General features: G+C 35.6%; 2 protein-coding genes across 5 annotated transcripts in view; both read left to right on the top strand.

The window, feature by feature from the left end:
* The window catches only part of LOC110964293 (cardiac phospholamban), a 101,280-nt gene extending 77,314 nt beyond the window's left edge, over nt 1-23,966 (top strand). The window contains exon 3 of the mRNA XM_051941784.1: nt 23,025-23,966. The gene's annotated coding sequence lies outside the window, so the exon portion shown is untranslated. The remainder of the gene's footprint in view (nt 1-23,024) is intronic.
* The window catches only part of LOC127530222 (cardiac phospholamban-like), a 101,280-nt gene extending 77,314 nt beyond the window's left edge, over nt 1-23,966 (top strand). For 2 of the 4 annotated variants that reach the window (XM_051941785.1, XM_051941786.1), the window contains exon 2: nt 22,269-23,966. In XM_051941785.1, the coding sequence (XP_051797745.1) occupies nt 22,419-22,580 (162 nt within the window). In that variant the 5' untranslated portion in view covers nt 22,269-22,418 and the 3' untranslated portion in view covers nt 22,581-23,966. Of the gene's footprint in view, nt 1-13,593; nt 13,836-20,679; nt 20,791-22,268 lie in introns of those variants that run through there. The other 2 variants (XM_022212974.2, XM_051941787.1) reach the window with 2 other exon arrangements.
* Nucleotides 23,967-24,676: the final 710 nt, after the last annotated feature.

Raw genomic sequence — 24,676 nt, forward strand, 5'->3', positions numbered from 1 at the left:
ACAAAATAGTTACAATGCGACAAAAAATGAGAACAAAATCGTGGCAAAAACGAAACACAAAACGACAAAAACGAGAAACAAAATGACAAAAAATTAGACAAACGACACGAAGCAAAACAAAAACAGACAAAAAATTAGACAAAAAAGTTACAAAGCAACAAAAAAACGGACATCACAAGTTAGAAAGAAAACAAAACAACAAAAACGACACAAAACAACGAATAAAGCAAAACATAAAATGACAAAAATAAGACAAAAAACACAAGGGAGTCAAAAATGAGAAACAAAACGACCAAAGTCAGACAAAAAAGACAAAAAAGACAAAAACAAGACAAAATATTACAAAAATTAGACACAAAATGACAAAAATGACACAAACAACATGAAACTAAATAACAAAGACACAAAATATTAGACAAAATAGTTACAAAGCGACAAAAACATGAGACAAACAACAAAATTGTGGCAAAAACGAAACACAAAACGACAAAAACGAGAAACAAAATGACAAAAAATTAGACAAACGACACAAAACAAAACAAATACAGACAAAAAATTTGACAAAAAAGTTACAAAGCGACAAAAAATGGACAACACAAGTTAGGAAAAAAAACAAAACAACAAAAACGACACAAAACAACGAATAAAGCAAAACATAAAATGCCAAAAATAAGACAAAAAACACAAGGGAGACAAAAATGAGAAACAAAACGACCAAAGTCAGACAAAAAAGACAAGACAAAGTTTATGAGCAAAACAACTTGTCATGGTCTAAAAAAATGTTTTAAATTTATAGTTTTACTAATTTTCAATCTGCAGTTCATGTCTTCTCTGGGATTTTTACACTTTACAGCATTGGACCGGATTGCAGCCTCTGGAGGCCGGTTTTGGGCCGCGGGCCTCATGTTGGACTCTCCTGCTGTAGGGAAGTGATCAGACATTTTAAGCTGAGGGATTTTTCTCCCATCAGTTAAAGCAGCAGATTGTGGTTTTCTGTGTGTTTTCTGCTCTTACAGTCTTTGTTCTGCAGCAGCGTTGTGTGTTTTATGTGTGTTTTCTGTGTGTTTTCTGTGTGTTTCTGTGTGGTTTCTGTGTGTTTCTGTGTGGTTTCTGTGTGTTTTCTGTGTGTTTCTGTGTTTTCTGTGTGTTTCTGTGTGCTTTGTGTGTTTCTGTGTGTTTTTAGTGTGCTTTATGTGCGTCTCTGTGTGTTTTATGTGTGTTTTGTGGGTTTTCTGTGTGTTTCTGTGTGTTTTTAGTGTGTTTTCTGTGTGTTTCTGTGTGTTTTCTGTGTGTTTTGTGGGTTTTCTGTGTGTTTCTGTGTGTTTCTGTATGTTATATGTGTGTTTTCTGTGTGTTTCTGTGTGTTTTATGTGTGTTTTGTGAGTTTTCTTTGTGTTTCTGTATGTTTTATGTGTGTTTTCTGTGTTTTCTGTGTGTGTTTCTGTGTGTTTTATGTGGGTTTTGTGGGTTTTCTGTGTGTTTCAGTGTGTTTCTGTGTGTTTTGTGTGTGTTTTCTGTGTGTTTCTGTGTGTTTTATGTGTGTTTTGTGAGTTTTCTTTGTGTTTCTGTATGTTTTATGTGTGTTTTCTGTGTTTTGTGTGTGTTTTCTGTGGGTTTTGTGGGTTTTCTGTGTGTTTCAGTGTGTTTCTGTGTGTTTTGTGTGTGTTTTATGTGTGTTTTGTGGGTTTTATGTGTGTTTCTGTGTGTTTCTGTGTGCTTTGTGTGTTTCTGTGTGTTTTTAGTGTGTTTTATGTGCGTCTCTGTGTGTTTCTGTGTGTTTTATGTGTGTTTCGTGTGTTTTTGTGTGTTTCTGTGTGTTTTCTGTGTTTTCTGTGTGTTTCTGTGTGTTTTGTGTGTGTTTTGTGGGTTTTATGTGTGTTTCTGTATGTTTTCTGTGTGTTTCTGTGTGTTTCTGTGTTTTCTGTGTGTTTCTGTGTGTTTTATGTGTGTTTCGTGTGTTTTTGTGTGTTTCTGTGTGTTTTGTGTGTTTTCTCTGGCCTGCTCCTCTCTCTGGACGTTCCTCGGAGCTCGGAGTCGTTCTGGTATTTCTCCATGTAAGGCTGCACAGCTCAACACTCCTGAGACCAAAAAAAAAGGAAAGTATTTTCTCAGTGGAGCAGATTTCATAATTATTGTTGAGCTGGAAACAAAGGTCGAGTTTTCAGACGAGGAGGGAGGAGATGAAAGGAGTCACTGACAGACTCCTGGTTGGTTTAATGTGCTCTGACTTTACAGAACAGGAGCTGATGACCTCAAAAACAGCAACGCTCACAGTCTGAGCATCAAACCAACCATCAGCTGTCATCACTGGAGGCCTCAGGATGGAGCTCCTCATTAAACGATTGACCTCAAAGAACCGTCCAGAACCTCCAGGTCCGACTCCAGGGAGTAATGGCGCTAATGTGGAGGAGCTGCCGGTTTAATTCACCTCCTCAGGAAGGAATAAGAGACAAAGCGAGCAGGCAGACTTCAAAACACAACATTTAACTGTTCTAGTTCCTCTAATCTGTGCAGGAAAGATAGAAAATGACAGAAAAGGGTTCAAAAATCACCACAAAAACACAAAAAGAACCACAGAACAACGCAAAATTGCAATAAATAGGCTCAAAATCACCACACACACAAAAAATCTCCACTAAAAGATGAAAATTGACACAAATTGATGCAGTTTCATCACAAAAACACACTAAACCACCAAAAAAGACAGAAAAACCCAATAAAAGGATGTAAAGTCACCATAAAAAATTGCAAAATCACCCAAAAGACTAAAAATTACAACAAAAAGTTCATAAAGCAAACTAAAGAAAATCACCTCATCGAGACCCAAAAGATGCAAATATCACAAAACTTCACCACAAAAACACACTAAACGACCAAAAAGTACCACAAGCAGTTGGAAAATCACCAGAAAAGATACAAAATTAGCACAAAAATGAAACACAGTCAAGACACAAGCTCACAGTCACTAAAAAAGACACTAAATCTCCACAAAACTGATTCTAAAATCACCACAAACACACAAATGTTATGACCAAGACACACTAAGCTACCAAAAAAAGGCAAAAATCCCCCAAAAAAGACGCAAAAACCCAATAAAAAGACACAAAAACCCGATAAAAAGACACAAAAACCCAAAGAAAAGACACAAAAGACACAAAAACCCAATAAAAAGACTCAAAAACCCAAAGAAAAGACACAAAAGACACAAAAACCCAATAAAAAGACACAAAAACCCAAAGAAAAGACACAAAAGACACAAAAACCCAATAAAAAGACACAAAAACTCAATAAAAAGACTCAAAAATCCAAAGAAAAGACACAAAAGACACAAAAACCCAATGAAAAGACACAAAAACCCAAAGAAAAGACACAAAAACCCAATAAAAAGACTCAAAAACCCAAAGAAAAGACACAAAAGACATAAAAACCCAATAAAAAGACACAAAAACCCAAAGAAAAGACACAAAAGACACAAAAACCCAATAAAAAGACAAAAAACCCAATAAAAAGACAAAAAAACAATAAAAAGACAAAAAAACAATAAAAAGACAAAGTTATCATCAAAAATTGGAAAATCACCTGAAAGAAATTGCAATAAAAAGAAATTACAAAAAAAAGTTTTTAAATTGTGTCATTTTGTGCATTTTTGTGTCATTTTCATGTTATTTAAGCATCCTTTGGGGCCATTTTTGCATCATTTTTATCTGCCTAATTTTTTGTTTACATCGTTTTTTGTTATTTTTCAGCTTTTTGTTGTTCGTCAATTTTGTGTCATTTAAGCATCCTTTTCATTATTCATGTCTTTTATGCATTTTTGTGTGATTTTGTCTTTTTTTCCCCAACATCTCTCCATGTCATTTTTGTGTCTTATTTTTTAATTTAAGCATTCCTTCTTGTCACTTCTATGTCTTTTACTATTATTTTTCTATTATGTTGTGTGTTTTTGTGTCATTTTCATGTTATTGAAGCATCCTTTTAAGTCATTTTTATGTTATTTTGTGCATTGCTTTTATCATTTTTGTGTCATTTTAGCATCCTTTTGTCATTTTTGTGCCATTTTTGTGTCATTCTTGTGTCATTTTCTATCATGTTTCTATTATTTTGTGCCATTGTTGTGTCATTTTGTCTCATTTCATGCCATACTGGGCCATGTATATTACTTTTTTTGTCTCTTTGTTTCATTTTTCTGTTATTTTGTGTCATTTTGTGTTATTTTAGCATCCTTTTGTGTATTTTTGTATCTTTTTCTGTTAGTTTTATGTCATTTTTGTGTGTTTTCTGTCATTTTGTCTAACTTTTCTGGCATTTGCATGATTTTTGTGTCATTTTAGCATCTTTTTGTGTCATTTTTGTGCATTTTTCTTTCATTTTGTTTATTTTTTCCACTTATTTTGTGTCATTTTTGTGTCATTTCTGACACAGCTGATGACATGGGTTCACCTTCCTGCTGCTCATAACAGACTCGTCGTGTTCCTCGTTGTGAAGTTTTAAATCAGAGACCGACATGAAGGAAGGAACACCTCAGATCTCCTGCTTCATGTTTCTCATCTGAGTGAACTTCTGGACTGCATCCTCGTCTCTGGAGAAACCAGAAGAGACAAGAGCTTCATAAAAACCCGGAAAGAGTAAAAATAACCTGCACGAGTCTTTATAAGGAGAAGGAGGCTGTAAACAGTCCCGTTGTTTCTGCTCCCCGTGGATCACGTCTGTCAGCACAAACACTCATGAAATAAGCCTCTGGCTCTTCCTCCACTGCTGCAGGAACATCTGGAACGGCTGGATTTACAGGAGAAGGACAGCGCTATCAGCAGGAGGGTAAATACTGAATGAATCTCTGTTGGAAGCTTGTTTCTGAAAGGAGCACAGAGGAGGAGGTTTTCTACAGGCTGGAGTCAGAGATTTTACATCAGGGCTGTCACACTCATTTTAGTTCAGGCTAGTTCCACGTTCAGCCCAATCTGATGTCACATGACCAGAAAAATCACAGTATAACAACCAATAAATCACCACAACTCCTAATATCACAGGTATCTGGAACGGAACGATGCAGGGCTTTACTGTACAATGAAAAACGGCAAAAATCTGTCAAAAAAAAGACAAAAAACAACAAAAACAAGACAAAATATTGCAAAAATCAGACACAAAATGACAAAAAACAGAAACAAAATGACACAACCGACACAAACCAAAACAACAGAAAGACAAAAAATTAGACAAAAAAAGTTGCACTGACAAAAACATTGGACAAACGACACAAAAGTAGACAAAAAACAAAAATAAAATAACACGCAAAACAACCAAAATGAGAAACAAATCAACAAAAACAGAAACAAACGGCAAAAGTCAGACAAAAAAGACCAAAAACAACAAAAACAAGACACAATATTACAAAAACCAGGCACAAAACGACAAAAAACAGAAACAAAATGAGACAACCGACACAAACCAAAACAACAGAAAGACAAAAATTTGGACAAACGACACAAGTCTGATGAAAAACAACAATAAAAATCCAAAATAATACAAAAATGAGACGCAAAATGACAGAAGGGGAGACAAGCGACACAGAACAACACAAAGAGAAGACAAAAAAGTTACAAAGCGACAAAAACGAGACAAAAAATGACAAAAGTGAGAAACAAAACGACAAAAATAGACAAAAAACAAAAATAAAATAAAACGTAAATCAACCAAAATGAGAAAGAAATCAACAAAAACAGAAACAAACGGTAAGTCAGACAAAAAAGACCAAAAACAACAAAAACAAGACATAATATTATAAAAACCAGGCACAAAACGACAAAAACAGAAACAAAATGAGACAACACAAATTTTTTTAAAAAGACAGACAAAAAATTTGACAAAAAAGTTGCACTGACAAAACATTGGATAAATTACACAAGTCAGACAGAAAAAAAAAAAAATCCAAAATATTACAAAAATGAGACAAAATGACAGAAGGTGAGACAAGCAACACAAAACAACACAAAAAATAGACAAAAAGTTACAAAGCAAGAAAAACGAGACAAAAAAACAGACAAAATAAACACAAAACAACCAAAATGAGAAACAAATCATCAAAAACATGAAACGTGTTTTTGTCACGTTTGTGTCATTTTTCTGTTATTTTAGCTTTTTTGTGTCATTTTTGTCTTTTTATATCATGTTTGTGTCATTTTTGTGTTGTTTTTCTGCTATTTTAGCTTTTTTGTGTCATTTTTGTCTTTTTATGTCCCGTCTGTGTCATTTTTGTGTTGTTTTTCTGCTATTTTAGCTTCTTTTGTGTCATTTTTGTGTTGTTTTTCTGCTATTTTAGCTTTTTTGTGTCATTTTTGTCTTTTTATGTCCCGTCTGTGTCATTTTTGTGTTGTTTTTCTGCTATTTTAGCTTCTTTTGTGTCATTTTTGTCACATTTGTGTCATTTTTGTGTTGTTTTTCTGCTATTTTAGCTTCTTTTGTGTCGTTTTTGTCTTTTTATGTCATGTTTGTGTCATTTTTGTGTTGTTTTTCTGTTATCTTAGCTTCTTTTGTGTCATTTTTGTCTTTTTATGTCACGTCTGTGTCAGTTTTGTGTTGTTTTTCTGCTATTTTAGCTTCTTTTTGGGTCATTTTTGTCTTTTTATGTCCCGTCTGTGTCATTTTTGTGTTGTTTTTCTGCTATTTTAGCTTCTTTTTGTGTCATTTTTGTCACATTTGTGTCATTTTTGTGTTGTTTTTCTGCTATTTTAGCTTCTTTTTGTGTCATTTTTGTCTTTTTATGTCATGTTTGTGTCATTTTTGTGTTGTTTTTCTGTTATCTTAGCTTCTTTTGTGTCATTTTTGTCTTTTTATGTCACGTCTGTGTCAGTTTTGTGTTGTTTTTCTGTTATTTTAGCTTCTTTTGTGTCATTTTTGTGTTGTTTTTCTGCTATTTTAGCTTTTTTGTGTCATTTTTGTCACATTTGTGTCATTTTTGTGTTGTTTTTCTGCTATTTTAGCTTTTTTGTGTCATTTTTGTCTTTTTATGTCCCGTCTGTGTCATTTTTGGGTTGTTTTTCTGCTATTTTAGCTTTTTTGTGTCATTTTTGTCTTTTTATGTCCCGTCTGTGTCATTTTTGTGTTGTTTTTCTGCTATTTTAGCTTCTTTTTGTGTCATTTTTGTCACATTTGTGTCATTTTTGTGTTGTTTTTCTGCTATTTTAGCTTCTTCTTGTGTCATTTTTGTCTCTTTATGTCACGTCTGTGTCATTTTTGTGTTGTTTTTCTGTTATTTTAGCTTCTTTTGTGTCATTTTTGTGTTGTTTTTCTGCTATTTTAGCTTTTTTGTGTCATTTTTGTCTTTTTATGTCCCGTCTGTGTCATTTTTGTGTTGTTTTTCTGCTATTTTAGCTTTTTTGTGTCATTTTTGTCTTTTTATGTCCCGTCTGTGTCATTTTTGTGTTGTTTTTCTGCTATTTTAGCTTTTTTGTGTCATTTTTGTCTTTTTATGTCCCGTCTGTGTCATTTTTGTGTTGTTTTTCTGCTATTTTAGCTTCTTTTGTGTCATTTTTGTCTCTTTATGTCCCGTCTGTGTCATTTTTGTGTTGTTTTTCTGCTATTTTAGCTTTTTTGTGTCATTTTTGTCTTTTTATGTCCCGTCTGTGTCATTTTTGTGTTGTTTTTCTGCTATTTTAGCTTTTTGTGTCATTTTTGTCTTTTTATGTCCCGTCTGTCATTTTTGTGTTGTTTTTCTGCTATTTTAGCTTCTTTTGTGTCATTTTTGTCTTTTTATGTCCCGTCTGTGTCATTTTTGTGTTGTTTTTCTGCTATTTTAGCTTTTTTGTGTCATTTTTGTCTTTTTATGTCACGTCTGTGTCATTTTTGTGTTGTTTTTCTGCTATTTTAGCTTCTTTTGTGTCATTTTTGTCTTTTTATGTCACGTCTGTGTCATTTTTGTGTTGTTTTTCTGCTATTTTAGCTTCTTTTTGTGTCATTTTTGTCTCTTTATGTCACGTCTGTGTCATTTTTGTGTTGTTTTTCTGTTATTTTAGCTTCTTTTGTGTCATTTTTGTGTTGTTTTTCTGCTATTTTAGCTTCTTTTTGTGTCATTTTTGTCTTTTTATGTCATGTTTGTGTTGTTTTCTGCTATTTTAGCTTCTTTTTGTGTCATTTTTGTCTTTTTATGTCACGTCTGTGTCATTTTTGTGTTGTTTTTCTGTTATTTTAGCTTCTTTTGTGTCATTTTTGTCTCTTTATGTCACGTCTGTGTCATTTTTGGGTTGTTTTTCTGCTATTTTAGCTTTTTTGTGTCATTTTTGTCTTTTTATGTCCCGTCTGTGTCATTTTTGTGTTGTTTTTCTGCTATTTTAGCTTCTTTTTGTGTCATTTTTGTCTCTTTATGTCACGTCTGTGTCATTTTTGTGTTGTTTTTCTGTTATTTTAGCTTCTTTTGTGTCATTTTTGTGTTGTTTTTCTGCTATTTTAGCTTCTTTTTGTGTCATTTTTGTCTTTTTATGTCATGTTTGTGTTGTTTTTCTGCTATTTTAGCTTCTTTTTGTGTCATTTTTGTCTTTTTATGTCACGTCTGTGTCATTTTTGTGTTGTTTTTCTGTTATTTTAGCTTCTTTTGTGTCATTTTTGTCTCTTTATGTCCCGTCTGTGTCATTTTTGGGTTGTTTTTCTGCTATTTTAGCTTTTTTGTGTCATTTTTGTCTTTTTATGTCCCGTCTGTGTCATTTTTGTGTTGTTTTTCTGCTATTTTAGCTTTTTTGTGTCATTTTTGTCTTTTTATGTCCCGTCTGTGTCATTTTTGTGTTGTTTTTCTGCTATTTTAGCTTTTTTGTGTCATTTTTGTCTTTTTATGTCCCGTCTGTGTCATTTTTGTGTTGTTTTTCTGCTATTTTAGCTTCTTTTTGTGTCATTTTTGTCTTTTTATGTCACGTCTGTGTCATTTTTGTGTTGTTTTTCTGCTATTTTAGCTTCTTTTTGTGTCATTTTTGTCTTTTTATGTCACGTCTGTGTCATTTTTGTGTTGTTTTTCTGCTATTTTAGCTTCTTTTTGTGTCATTTTTGTCTCTTTATGTCACGTCTGTGTCATTTTTGTGTTGTTTTTCTGTTATTTTAGCTTCTTTTGTGTCATTTTTGTGTTGTTTTTCTGCTATTTTAGCTTCTTTTTGTGTCATTTTTGTCTTTTTATGTCATGTTTGTGTTGTTTTTCTGCTATTTTAGCTTCTTTTTGTGTCATTTTTGTCTTTTTATGTCACGTCTGTGTCATTTTTGTGTTGTTTTTCTGTTATTTTAGCTTCTTTTGTGTCATTTTTGTCTCTTTATGTCACGTCTGTGTCATTTTTGGGTTGTTTTTCTGCTATTTTAGCTTTTTTGTGTCATTTTTGTCTTTTTATGTCCCGTCTGTGTCATTTTTGTGTTGTTTTTCTGCTATTTTAGCTTCTTTTTGTGTCATTTTTGTCTCTTTATGTCACGTCTGTGTCATTTTTGTGTTGTTTTTCTGTTATTTTAGCTTCTTTTGTGTCATTTTTGTGTTGTTTTTCTGCTATTTTAGCTTCTTTTTGTGTCATTTTTGTCTTTTTATGTCATGTTTGTGTTGTTTTTCTGCTATTTTAGCTTCTTTTTGTGTCATTTTTGTCTTTTTATGTCACGTCTGTGTCATTTTTGTGTTGTTTTTCTGTTATTTTAGCTTCTTTTGTGTCATTTTTGTCTCTTTATGTCCCGTCTGTGTCATTTTTGGGTTGTTTTTCTGCTATTTTAGCTTTTTGTGTCATTTTTGTCTCTTTATGTCCCGTCTGTGTCATTTTTGTGTTGTTTTTCTGCTATTTTAGCTTTTTTGTGTCATTTTTGTCTTTTTATGTCCCGTCTGTGTCATTTTTGTGTTGTTTTTCTGCTATTTTAGCTTTTTTGTGTCATTTTTGTCTTTTTATGTCCCGTCTGTGTCATTTTTGTGTTGTTTTTCTGCTATTTTAGCTTCTTTTTGTGTCATTTTTGTCTTTTTATGTCACGTCTGTGTCATTTTTGTGTTGTTTTTCTGCTATTTTAGCTTCTTTTGTGTCATTTTTGTCTTTTTATGTCACGTCTGTGTCATTTTTGTGTTGTTTTTCTGCTATTTTAGCTTCTTTTTGTGTCATTTTTGTCTCTTTATGTCACGTCTGTGTCATTTTTGTGTTGTTTTTCTGTTATTTTAGCTTCTTTTGTGTCATTTTTGTGTTGTTTTTCTGCTATTTTAGCTTCTTTTTGTGTCATTTTTGTCTTTTTATGTCATGTTTGTGTTGTTTTTCTGCTATTTTAGCTTCTTTTTGTGTCATTTTTGTCACATTTGTGTCATTTTTGTGTTGTTTTTCTGTTATTTTAGCTTCTTTTGTGTCATTTTTGTCTCTTTATGTCCCGTCTGTGTCATTTTTGTGTTGTTTTTCTGTTATTTTAGCTTCTTTTGTGTCATTTTTGTCTCTCTATGTCATGCCTGTGTCGTTTCTGCTGACATAAACCTTCAGAACGAGCGGCTCATCTCCTGTGTTCTCAGCAGCAGTGTGGTGGATCCGTGTCAGAGCAGATAATGAGGCTGTAGGTGAGCTTACTGTGTGGATTCCAGGCTGTATATTTAGAGGTGCCATCAGCTGTTGGTGTGTGTCCTCCTGCCAGGACCGTGGAGACAATAGAGCGTCCAGCTGTGATGTCAGATCGCTGCCAAGAGTTTCCAGCTACATGTCATGACTTCATAGAGCTGAGGATGAAGAGAGAACATCATCTACACCGAGATGACCTACAGATGATGCACACCAGCTTCTTCTGCTGCTGAAGACACACACTACACTACCAAAAGTATTCGCTCACCTGCCATGACTCGCCTACGAGCGTCAGTGACATCCCATTCCTAATCCAGAGGGTTCAACATGACGTCTGTCCACCCTTTGCAGCTAGAACAGCTTCAGCTCTTCTGGGAAGGCTGTCCACAAGGTTTAGCAGTGAGTTTATGGGAATGTTTGACCGTTCTTCCAGAAGCACATCTGTGAGGTCACACACTGATGTTGGACAGAAGGCCTGGCTCTCAGTCTGCGCTCTTATTCATCCCAAAGGTGTTCTGTCAGGACACAAAAATGACACAAAAACACAGACAGAACAATGAAACAGAACAATGGAACAGAATGAAATAAAAATGACAGAAAAAAATCCAAAAAAGACACAAAATAACACAAAAATTTAACAAAATCACACAAGAAATGACACAAAATGTAAGAAAAATTACACAAAAAACCCAAAAAATGACAGAAAAACTACACAAAAGACACAAAATAACAGGAAAGTTACACATAAAAACAAACAAAAACACAGAATGACATGAAAAAAACATAAAAATGACACAACATGAAAGGAAAAAGACACAAAAATGACACACAATAACAGGAAAATGACAAAAGTGGACACAAAATAACACAAAAAATGACAGAAAAAATACACATAAAGACAGAAAAGTGACACAAAATGAAAGAAAATACAGACAAATGGCACAAAAAGACAAAATACCACAATAATGACACAAAATGAAAGAAAAACACACGACAATGACACAAAATAACAGAAAATTTTAACAAAATCACACAAAGGACACTAACTAACAGGAAAGTTACATAAAGACACAAAATGAAATAAAAAGACACAAAAATGACACAAAATAACAGAAAAATTTACAAAAATCACACAAAAAGACACTAAATAACAGGAAAGTTACATAAAAAGGAACAAAATGAAAGAAAAAGACTTAAAAAGATATAAAATAACAGAAAAATGACATAAAATAACAAAAAGACATAGAACGACATAAAATAACACAAAAATGACACAAAATGATACAAAACAGAAAAATGACAAAAAACACAAAAAGACACAAATGAGAGAAAGAATACACATGAATACACAAAATAACAGGAAAGTTACACAAAAGACACAAAATAACACAAATATGACACAAAATAACAAATAACCAAACAAAATGAAAGAAAAAGATACAAAAATGACACAAAATAATAGAAAAGTTATACAAAAAGACAAAAACAACATAAAATGAAAATAAAGCTGAAATCTGTCTTTCTTTCTTTATTTCCTCCAGAACTGGTAAAAATCTTTGCATCCTTTTTGTACATTCACCAAACACAGAGGAGAGAACAGTTTTACCTTCCAGAGCCAACTTTAAAATCCATGAAATCTGTTCTCTTGGTTACAAATTTGTCTTTTTTTCAGTATTTTTACCAGAGAAGAGGAAGTTGGCGTCTGGTCTAGAAGGTTAAACATGTTTAAACACGTTGAACCTTCCACAGCAGACACCAACTTCCTGGAATATTTCCACCATCTGAGCGAACTTTAAAATCCTTTTCTGTACTTTTGGGTACAAATTTGTCTTTTTTTCTGTATTTTTTTTTTTACCAGAGAAGAGGAAGCTGGTGTCTGGTCTGGAATACGTTGAACCTTCCACAGCAGACACCAACTTCCTGGAATATTTCCATCATCTGAGCGAACTTTAAAATCCTTTTCTGTTTATTTTTTGGTTAAAATTGGTCTTTTTTCTGTATTTTTTTTTTTTACCAGAGAAGAGGAAGCTGGTGTCTGGTCTGGAATACGTTTAACCTTCCACACCAGACACCAACTTCCTGGAATATTTCCACCATCTGAGCGAACTTTAAAATCCTTTTCTGTACTTTTGGGTACAAATTTGTCTTTTTTTCTGTATTTTCTTTTTTTACCAGAGAAGAGGAAGCTGGTGTCTGGTCTGGAATACGTTGAACCTTCCACAGCAGACACCAACTTCCTGGAATATTTCCACCATCTGAGCGAACTTTAAAATCCTTTTCTGTACTTTTGGGTACAAATTTGTCTTTTTTTCTGTATTTTTTTTTTACCAGAGAAGAGGAAGCTGGTGTCTGGTCTGGAATACGTTGAACCTTCCACAGCAGACACCAACTTCCTGGAATATTTCCATCATCTGAGCGAACTTTAAAATCCTTTTCTGTTTATTTTTTGGTTAAAATTGGTCTTTTTTCTGTATTTTTTTTTTTACCAGAGAAGAGGAAGCTGGTGTCTGGTCTGGAATACGTTTAACCTTCCACACCAGACACCAACTTCCTGGAATATTTCCACCATCTGAGCGAACTTTAAAATCCTTTTCTGTACTTTTGGGTACAAATTTGTCTTTTTTTCTGTATTTTTTTTTTTACCAGAGAAGAGGAAGCTGGTGTCTGGTCTGGAATACGTTGAACCTTCCACAGCAGACACCAACTTCCTGGAATATTTCCACCATCTGAGCGAACTTTAAAATCCTTTTCTGTACTTTTGGGTACAAATTTGTCTTTTTTTCTGTATTTTTTTTTTTACCAGAGAAGAGGAAGCTGGTGTCTGGTCTGGAATACGTTGAACCTTCCACAGCAGACACCAACTTCCTGGAATATTTCCATCATCTGAGCGAACTTTAAAATCCTTTTCTGTTTATTTTTTGGTTAAAATTGGTCTTTTTTCTGTATTTTTTTTTTTACCAGAGAAGAGGAAGCTGGTGTCTGGTCTGGAATACGTTTAACCTTCCACACCAGACACCAACTTCCTGGAATATTTCCATCATCTGAGCGAACTTTAAAATCCTTTTCTGTTTATTTTTTGGTTAAAATTGGTCTTTTTTCTGTATCCCCACCAGACAGAGGAAACCAGTACCAGCTTCCTCTCTGTGGTAAAGCCTTTCTGAGGACGTCCTCCCTCTCTCTCTCTCTGTCTTCCCTCCCTCTTCCTCCCTCTCTCTCTCTCTATCGTGGTGTTTACAGCCCAGCAGAGCTGCATATCTGACATTTCATTCTCAAACTCCAGTCGGCCCTGTTCTCATCTGAAAGGTAGGAACCAGCATCCTCACTTAGACCAGATCAAACGCTGCTAGGGGGAACTTTCTGAGGTCCTTTAGCTGGTATAAGAAGCAGGTTAAACAGTCATTGTTTATGCTTTCTGTTCAGTTCTGATCGTTATGAGCAGAGCAGCAGAGAGGATGGAAGAGGATAAAAGTCCCAGAGGACAAACATTCCATCACATGATGCATTTCAGAGCACACATCCAGACACTTAATCCACACTGTAAATGAGCTAACGGCCTTCAGTTTTTAAAAATACCACAAACAACTGGATTAACTTGATTTATTGAAGGTAACTTGCTACTTAATTTTCACCAACTTCACTGAAAAAGGTCGGATCAACTCTTAGGAAATGACTTGACAGATGAAGCGATTCTTTCCAGGATTTAGGTTTCACTCCAAGAGTTATTTTTTGTGTCTGTGATGGAATTAATCTGGTACAGGAGGCGAAATTAGTGCTTTCAGTGTTTTTCTACAATCGCAACAATGTGTCTGGATGTTTCTTCCTTCCTCTCTCTTGTGGAAATACAGAATAAAAATGATATGAAATTAACAAATTTCAGGTTAGTTTTCATTTTGTGTCATTTTTGTGCCTTTTTATGTCATTTTTCAATTTTCTGTGTCGTTTTTGTGTCTGTTTCTTTCATTTTTGTGTTAGTTCATGTCCATTTTTTTGTCATTTTGGTGTCAGTTTGTGTCTTTTTGTGTAATGTTTCTGTTATTTTGTATCTCTTTTTCCCCACTTTGTGTCTTTCTGTGTAATTTTTGTGTTATTTTGTGTCTTTTTCTTTCATTTTGTGTCATGTTTGTGTCTTTCTCATTCATTTTGTGTCATTTTTGTGTTATTTTGTGTCTTTTTGTTTCATTTTTATGTTATTTTAGCATTCTTTTGCATCTTTTTCTTTCATTTAGTGGCATTTTTGTGTCTTTCAGTGTCATTTTTTCTGTTATTTTCTGTCATTTTTGTGTCTTTCTTTCATTATTTTGTAATTGTTGTGTCTTTGTGTCATTTTTGTGTCTGTTTCTTTCATTTAGTGTCATTTTTGAGTCTTTCAGTGTCATTTTTTCTGTTATTTTCTGTCATTTTTGTGTCTTTCTTTCATTATTTTGTAATTTTTGTGTCTCTGTGTCATTTTTGTGTCTTTTTCTTTCATTTTGTGTCATATTTCTGTTATTTTGGCATCCTTTTGTGTCGTTTTGTGTCATTTCTGTGTTATATCCCCCAGTTTCCTATTGTGGAAATACGGAGGGAAAAAAGACATTCGATTTGTTTTACTCCCCTCCAAAAACAATGCCAGATGAAGGATTTTAAAGTTCGCTCTGGACGGTGAAACTATTCGCTGTTTGGTGTTTGCTGGATACAAAAAGGAATGCAACGATTTTTACCAGAGAGAGGAAGTGCTAGCTACATGCTAATTAGCATGAAGCTGCTAGTTTTTGAATCATTGTTAACAATTTGTTCTGCTTCTATGTTCATGTTTTTTAGGACTCGAGTCATTTTTGGGTTTTTCGACTCCTCTAAAAGTGGAATTATTTGGCGACAAAGACTCAAGAGCTAAATGCTAACGCTCCTGTGCTAACTAGCATGATGAGTGAAGCAGCTAATGATGCTAGCTTTCATTGTCCTTTAGAGTAGGGATGAATGATGGGGGTGAAAACCTAATTGCAACATATATGTAGATATTTTAACCTAATGTAAGCAAGAATGCTTGATATAAATTTAAATATAAATAACTTGTATTTATTACATTTTTTCAAATGGGACAGGAGATAAAAAAAAAAAAAGTTTCACCAAAGCTGTGACTGTCTCAAGTTAAAAAACTACAATAACACCAATAAATAACACCAAATAAAACACAAACATGATCCATATCTTGAACAGCTGGTTTTTGATTTCCTAATTGCATTATTTAAATTGCGAAATCAATTTCAAATCAACTAATTTCTCATTTTTGTGCTGCAACAATTAACTGATCATTTATCAACTATTATATTTTCATCATTGAATAATTGTTGTAGGTCATTTTTAAGGACAAAAAGTCAAAATTCCCATATTCTGGCTTCTTAAAACCAAATATTTTCTGGTTTCTTTCCTCCTTTATGACAGTAAACTGAAGATCTTCTGGTTGTTAGGTTTGGGAATCTTTTATTTTTTGGACATTATATCAGTCAAGCTTATACTTCACATATTAATCAACACCTAAAATGTCCAATAATGGCCGCCCTAATTCACAGGTGTACTTTCCCATCTCATATTTTCATCACAGAAATCACTTTTTTGTTGTTATCTAACTGTAGTTTCTATGAATTAGCTCACTGAAGTACCACAAAGTAGAATCTAACTTGTCGATAACGTGGCTTTACGTGAAAATATATGAGTTTATCCTGTTATTATTGGACTTACTTGTAATTTAATGGACATAATTCCACCTTTAAGTTCTGCTGTGTGACGTCTGGTCGTAAATCCAGCTTTATTTTTAGCCCATTATCTCTGTGAAAGCACAGATTGCTCCTTTTGCTCTGTTGAAAGAAGCCCGTCGTGTTCTTATAAACACAATCAGCTGTTGTCGGCTCCTGGAGCAGAGTTTCATCTCTGGGGTGAAACATTTCCACGACGCACCGATTTGAAAGATGCCAGTCGAGTTTTATTGGTTGTGTCAGGCGGTAAAACGAGGCTGTATTTTAACCACTTCAGATGTTAGAAGCTTCTTACTGGTTTGCTCTGTTGCTAGACTTCAACTTCTTCTTTTTTAGCCTTGGCCTCTCAGGAGGCGATTGGCAGCTGTGAAGCAGAAATGTAGGTTTACTGGTGCTGACCCCTTATTAAAACTGGGGCAAACAGTAGATATCAGCTGCTGGGAGACAGACGTCAACATCACAACTAAAGTAAGTCGTTAAATCTGTCAGGATTAGTTTGGAAAGACAGAAGAAAAGATGAAGAAAAGAAAGAAAAAATAGCTTCAGTAGCAGTTTCGCTCATGCTAATTGGCAAAGGATTGTTAGCATTTAGCTGTGGAGTCTTTATCACCAAGTAAGAGCCTGTCCTCAAACCAAAAACGACCACATAGGTCGTCTGTACACGCCCGTATTACGACCCAGTGTTACGTTTTGACGTATGCGACCTCTAGCGGTTGAGTAAATATCGACACTCTGGAGTCGCAGGTGAAACGTCATCATGAACAAACTTTTATCTAACACTATCCCTGTCCTTATTCCTAACCCTAACCTTAACCATAACCCTAAAAACGTGTTGGGAAAGTGAGAAAAAAGCTGTTTTGCGACAGAAAAGCCGTTTCGTGAATTAAATCCCGTAATGCGTTCGTTTTCCCCGTAGGGGCGCAAACGTTCATACGACCGCATAGGTCGTATTCCGGTGCACGGTGCAAACGACCGATGCGGTCGTATGAATTGGAGGACTTGTTGCCAAGTAATGCTGCTTTTAGAGGCTTCATAAAACCCAGAAATGACTCAAGAGACCTGAAAAAACATTAACATAAAAACAGAACAAACTGTGGGACAGTGATTCAAAGAATTAGCATCAGTAGCAGCTTCACTCATGTTAGTTAGCATGTGAGCATTAGCATTTTGCTCTGGTGTCATTTTTGACAAAAAAATTCCACTTTTAGAGGCATCGAAAAAAAATGAAAATGACTCAGGAGACCTAATTAACATGAACATAAAAGTGGAACAAATTGTGGGACATTGATTCAATAAGTAGCATCATTAGCAGCTTCGCTCATGCTAGGTAGCATCCAGCTCTTGAATCTTTATCGCCAAATATTTCCACTTTTAGAGGCGTGGAAAAACCAAAAATGGTTCAAGAGACTTAATAAACATGAAAATAAAAGCAGAACAAACTGTTGGGTGTCCTGATATTTGCTTTGGCTTCCATCTTTAAGAACATGTGAGCACAGTGACCTCGACTTTGTAAGAAATGACACCATTAATCAGAGCCAGAGACTGTTAAAAAACAGAAAGAATTGTTGGATTTTCAACTTCCTGATGATCCGTGAACTACTCATCTGTTTAAATCTGAACTTCATTCTACGTGTTTTATTTGTAAAAACGGCCAAAAACGAAACCGTTGGCTCTGAACAGTCTGCACTACGTGGTACAACTGAGAAGCTGTGAGTGACGCTTACAGATAAAAATTCAGTGACAAAATCACCAATATTGCACCGTTTATCTACTTTCCATGAGTCCTAGAACTTTTCAGCTACTCAACCCTTGATTCTACATGACTCATTTAAAATTCACCAAAAAATAAAATCACTTTGGCCAGACTGCAAAAAAACAAAAAAAAAAGCAAAAAACTGGGCTGGTTGGTGGAACCGTGAAGTCAGTGTTCACACAGAGCATGTAAATGAAACAAAAATGTAAATAGTGAAACATGTGTAGGACGTAAAGCCACCGTGTTTTCAGGTATTGCTAACATCTGAGGGCACAAATGTTGCGCAATAGAGAAATCCTAATTTTGCCAGTCTGGTCACGGCTGTTCTGTTTCCATAGAGGTGCAGGACTAAAAATTTGAGAGAGGCAAAGAAAATGAAACACCCAGAAGGTTGAACAGGAAGGTTTGATTGATTTCCTCCTCCTTAGTGAGCCATGCTTCATCCACTGGGAGCTCTTTGCCACCTGTTGTTGCTACTTGTCCGGCTGGATGTTTGCTGGATGTGACCAACATGAACAGATGAACCGATCACTGGCAGAGAACAGCTGACTGCAAATGTTCAAACCAGACACAGCAAACGATCAGCAACAAAGTATCCGCTGAAAAATAACAAACCTCTGCTGCGGGAGTTCAATTTGTTCCACTGGGCCAAGGAAACATTTCACTTATCCCTCTACATGATGTTTATTTATTAAGTTAAAGTTAATATTCTACAACATCATTTATTATATAAATGTGACTAATGAGGTTAAATATTAAGGTTAGGACCCTGTAATATTTTTATTAGTCAAATTTACTCAACAAGTTTATGCACTAAGGTTAAGACCTACAATATTATTTCATAAAAAAATTACCTAACAAGTCTAAATGTTAAGGAAAAGACCCGACAGACTATTTGGTACAAATTTAATTAACAAGTTTAAATATTAAGGTTAAGACCCTACAATATTATTTATTGCACACATTTGCCTAAGGAGTCAATATTATTGTAGAGTCTTAACCAATATTAATGTTAAGACCCTACAATAATATTTAGCACAACTTTACCTACTGAGTTTAAATATGAAAGACCATATAATATTATTTAGCACACAGGTTTGCTTAATGAGTTCCAATACTAAAGTTAAGACCCTACAATGTTATTTATTGTAACAATTATTTAACAAGTTTAGACATTAAAGTTAAGACCCTACAATGTTAATTATTGTACAAATCTAGCTAACGAGTTTGAACATTAATGTAAAACCACTACAATATTATTTAGTATAAAAATTTAAACATTAAAGTTAAGACCCTACAATAATATTAAGTACAAATTTTCCTATGGAGTTTCAAAATTAAAGCTGAACCCTACAAAATTACTTATTATACAAATTTACTTAATGAGTTTACATATTAAAGTTAAGACCCTACAATATTATTTAGTACTGATTTACCTACGAGTTCAAATATTGAGGTTAGGACCCTACAATATGATTCAGTCTACACTCTGACTCCATAGATTTGCTGACGGAAAACCAGAATACTCAGCTGAAAGACTCAATGTTCCACTTACTGAAGCAAAACTACCACGACACCAAAGATTTTTCACTTTGACAGAGTTGATTCAAACCTATTTAAAGAGACAGAGTGAGCTTTATGAACATGTAGAATCAGCCCTCCTGCTGTCTGGTGTGAGGTCTGGTGCTCCAGGAGGCCACACCAGTCTCCTATGGGTGTCCATAAAGGTGCTAACATGTCACGTGATAGTGGGCGACTGACAGGCAGATAGAGAGTGAAAGAAGCTCGAGTGGAAGGACATAAATAGAAGTGTTGAAAAGTGTGGAGAAGCCATCAGACAGGGCTGCTGTTATCTGCAGCGTTTGAAGAGTGGCAGAGACATGCAGACACCTGCCTTTAGCGCCACCTTCTGGATGAACTTCACACTCTGCACATTGATATCTAATATCTGGATTATCGCCCCAACATCAGCTTCTCCAGTAACAAAGCTCCAGGAATCCTGAGCCCGTCCCCGTATTGTTCCACCGTTGTCGTAAACGATGCATCCAGCAGGGGGACTCCACCCTTGGTATTAATAGAAGAGAACTTGGCACAGGTGAAGTACAAGTGGTCAGACTGAACAAAAGCACGGCAACCTTTCCACTGTCACTTTGATCTCCACAAAGTCCCGGATCAGATGACAAAGAGGGATTAAAGCAGGAGCCTGCAGCTGCACTGTGACGACTCTGTCATCATGTCCACTTCCTGATCTCACCAGACAAAAGGCTCAGCAGAGGAAAGTCCTCTAAGGGTTGTTTTTTTCTCAGCATCCAGTCACATCGTGGTCCTGACATTTAACACATCAGCAGACGTTAGCTGGCGCCTCCATTATCATCACACCATGTGCTGAGATACATCAAGGTCACTGGAGGGCGCTACTGCTGCTGCTCTGCTTTTCAGTTCTCGTTTATAAAGAGCCCCGTTTGTCTCATTTTTCAGCAAATTAAGTCTCAAATGTTTCCAGAAGGTGTCTCAAATACCACAAAGTGTACATGGAGTCCTAAATGGCTGCGTTTCAGTCACTGCTTTAGTATTTTAGCCGGTAATACAAAGCTCTAACCTGTAGTCAATCGAAGCTAAGCTAGTTAGCCACACAACGTGCTAACATTAAGGGTTTCCTTATTGCAGGGGTGTCCAACATGAGGCCCGTGGGGCAAAAGCGGCACTCCAGAAGGTCCAATCAGGCCCTTGAAGTGTAAAAATTACAGAGAAGACAAGTTATTTGGATCATAAAGTAAATAAAATACTAGATTATTCATTGTTTTGTCATTTTGTGTCTCTTTTTTGTAATATTTTGTCTTGTTTTCATTGTTTTTTTGTCTGATTTTTGTTGTTGGTCTCATCCTTTTGTCATTTTGTGTTTCCTTTTTGTCTTGCTTGTGCTTTTTGTCTTATTTTTGCCATATTGTGTTATTGTGTTTTACTTTATTCGTTGTTTCGTGAATCGTTGTTGTCATTTTGAGTTGTTTTTTTCTCACTTGTCGTTTGTCCATATTTTTTAAACTTTTTTCTCTCTACTTGTTTTGTTTTGTGCCATTTGCTGTTTTTTTGTCATTTTGTTTCTCATTTTTGTATTATTTTGTCTTGTTTTTGTCTTTTTTGTCTGATTTTTGTCGTTTTATGTTTTCTTTTTGCCCCCCTCGGGTTTTTGTCTTATTTTTGTTATTTTGTGTCTTGCTTTATTCGTTGTTTTGTGTGTTGTTTTTTTGTTTTGTCTCACTTATGTTGTCTATTTTTTTGTCATTTTGTTTCTCGCCTTTGTCGTTTTGTGTCTAGTTTTTGTAATATTTTGACTTGTTTTTGTTATTTTTTGTCTGACTTTTGTCATTTTGATCATAAATTAAAGTCCTTTATCGTTCAGTTCCAGATGACTAAATGTTGTGTTACTTTGTAGACACTCTGATCTGGAAGTTGTAATGTGGAAATGATAAACTGATGCTGAATGTTGCTGAAATTGAACTTATTTTTCTTCAAAAACTTCAGGTTGTCCGTGATGTTTAATAAAGAGATAATTCCTTAAATGTTTGTAACAAAGCAAAAATGTGGAGTTGTGGTTATTTCTTGGTTATTCTGTTGTGGTTTTACTAGTCCGGTTCATTGGAGATCAGATTGGACTGAATGTGAAACCTGAACTGGAATAGTTTGACACCTCTGATCTGTTGCTTTGGTGACATTTAAGCCGCTTTATTGGGAATTCAGACGCATTACAATACAAAATGAGAGCAGAGAGAGCAGGAGAGAAGCTAACAGACGTAAACACCAAGCTAACGCTGTACTGAAGCATAGCGGATGACTTTAAAACACAGAAACTCACCTCGTCCTCGTTTATTGGTTTAAATTTAAAGTTTGCAGTATCTCTGAATGTACCTCGGTGTTTCCACAGAGCTCTGACCTGCAGTCAAACGATCAAAGTCAAGCTACGTTAGGCACGCTAGCTGCACAAAGCTAAATGCTACCAACAGGGATGTTTTACTTCACGATCATTAGCGGTGACATTACCATCAGTTACAGCAGTAATCCACTGGATGCTGGCAAAGCGTGGAGACTCCATCTAGTTGTTTCTACTTCAAACTTTATAACAACCACAAAAGACAATAAAATGGATTTCCAACACATGGGACCTTAAAAGGATGAAGGTAAAGTAAAACTGAACAGTGGAATCTGTCTTTAACCATCTTTCCTCTGTCTTCTGTCCAATCCTTATTCCTCTAGACAAGACAAGACAAGACAAGGTTCTGGTAGTTCTTGTTGTCTCATCAGGACTGACCTGAACCTCCAGACCTGGTCTCCTCTAGACTCCCTTCCTGACCTCTCTCCAGCTCTTCATCCAGCCGGTCAAGATCTAATCCACCAGCCGCCTCCATGGAGCGCGTCCAGCACATGACCAAGTCGGCCATCCGCCGGGCGTCTCAGATCGAGGTCAACCCTCAGGCCAAGAGGAACCTGCAGGAGCTCTTCGTCAACTTCACCCTCATCCTCATCTGCCTGCTCCTCATCTACATCATCGTCCTGCTGAGCAGCTGAGCGGCAGCAGAGCGACACGCAGAGAGTTTTTGGTGGGCCTGAGGGTTCTGCTGATACATGGAGGAAGCACTCCTATCATCTCCATGTATCAGAAGAACCAAAGAAAACAGCCAAACTCTCTGTCAGAGCTCCGGGGAGATGTTGCTACCAGGCTGATCGGGGATCAGCTCCACAGGGAATGATCAGAAGTGACCCGACTGCACCAGTTTAAACCCTGCATGTACATCTGCTGCTCGTTCAGATCACCACCAGCAAAGCGCTCCGTTAGGCTGATTTACAGAACTTACACATTAATACATTACTGCTGTTTGACTTCCATTTCCCATGAGCCCTGCCGCTTCCTGCTGAAACATAAACACGCTGAAAATGATTTTTTTCCACGAGTATTTTTACTCCTTTCTTGGTGCGCCGCTGCCAGAAACCACAGACGAACCACAACGAAAGGTTTTGAACATGGGCTTCCTTGTAATGCTGCTACCTCGGTGGTTAACGGAGTCTGAAAATGTAAATTTAAGCAAAAAAGAAAGAAAAAAGCAGCAGAGTGATAACACACGAGACCCCAAACGAACCATCTCTGCCTTAAACTTCCTCTAAAGTAGAATTTAGAGAACATCAGCATCAGTGGATGATCTCTGGAAACAGTTCAGTCTAAAGTTCTGCTACATGTGTCTCTAAAACCAAGTGTCCGATAACTTACACTGATTAAAAAGACAGTTTTAAATAGGAAAAAGCTGCAAATCTATTAAAAAATATATAGGATTCTGTCGCCTCCTAGTGGCTAAATCACAAAATACACCACAGCGGGTTATTTATACTGTGTAAAATATGACACAAACACTATTATTTGATTTAGAAATGTCTAATTCGACTCGTCTGTTTGAAGTAATTACTGCCAAATAAGTCGACTGCAGCATTTCATGAGCGCTCTTCTTGGATTTATTCTCGTTTTAACATGGTACTATTAGTACTGTAGACCTCTGTAATGGATGTGAAGTCTAGACTGAAGGTGTTTCGGTTCAGCCTTAGAATGAAATATAGAAGATTTGCTTCATTTTGTCCTTCAGTGTTTGAGAGTGTTGAAACTGCATGGTGTGATTTATGTACCAGACGTGTAAGTTTAGTTATTATAAAGCCAGGCTCACATTTTTTTTGTCTTTTTCTCTGTTCTCACTGACATACTGAACATGAATCGTAGCAACTGTGTAACCAGAAAAGGACATTTTTTACATCTTGCCAGCCACATTTTACTGCACTGCCCTGTATTTACTATGAGTTAAAATGTGAAAATACAAACGACACGTGATGAAGAAATGTTTGAAAAGCTGTACCACCTGATGTTTAAGCTGTGGAACACCAAATAAACTGCATGTCCATACCTTTAAAAATGCTTCTCCTGGTGCCGCTGATGAGAAATCATTTCCATTCTTCTATTCTTGTCTTCTGACCGCATTTAAAGTTTGTGGATTTGGTTTCTTGGTTTCTCATGCTGGAGAGCCTAAAAGTTGCCATAATCGATATTTTATGCTAACAACACATCAAATTATTCTGGTAAACTGTGATTATGGAGCTCATAGTTCAAGTTTTACAGGATGTTTGTGGGCTATAAACACAGAGCCAAGCAGCAGGGAAAGTTAGCAGCTAGCGACTGATGTTAGCATCGAGCTAAAGGTGTTAGCTCGAAGCTATTAGTGATAGCAGCTAGCTGACAAACAACAGTTAGCAGCCATCTACCATCTAGAGAGACATTTTTTTCAGGACTTGGGGGAGAGCAAAAAGGAGTTAATACTGGACTTAAATTCATCAAGGAAACACAAACAAGCCTATAATATAAGCTAACCACTTCCCCCAGAATTTCCCGGCATTATTGGAGATTGTTGCAGCCCTAAAATACCTGAATTAGTGGCAGCTTTTCTCAAAAATTCCGATATAAGTTGCGATGTTTTAGACGTATTTGTTGTGATGAAATTTCAGGAAACAGTGACAATAGCTAGAAAGTTGCATTTTTCCAGCTATTAGAACATGTTTCAACATTTTAATTGACAATATTTATTCCTAAACTAATTGTTTAAGACGCTCCAACCCATTTACACAAAAGC

This window comes from Acanthochromis polyacanthus, chromosome 22 (genome assembly GCF_021347895.1).
Source record: "Acanthochromis polyacanthus isolate Apoly-LR-REF ecotype Palm Island chromosome 22, KAUST_Apoly_ChrSc, whole genome shotgun sequence".
Lineage (NCBI taxonomy): Eukaryota > Metazoa > Chordata > Actinopteri > Pomacentridae > Acanthochromis > Acanthochromis polyacanthus.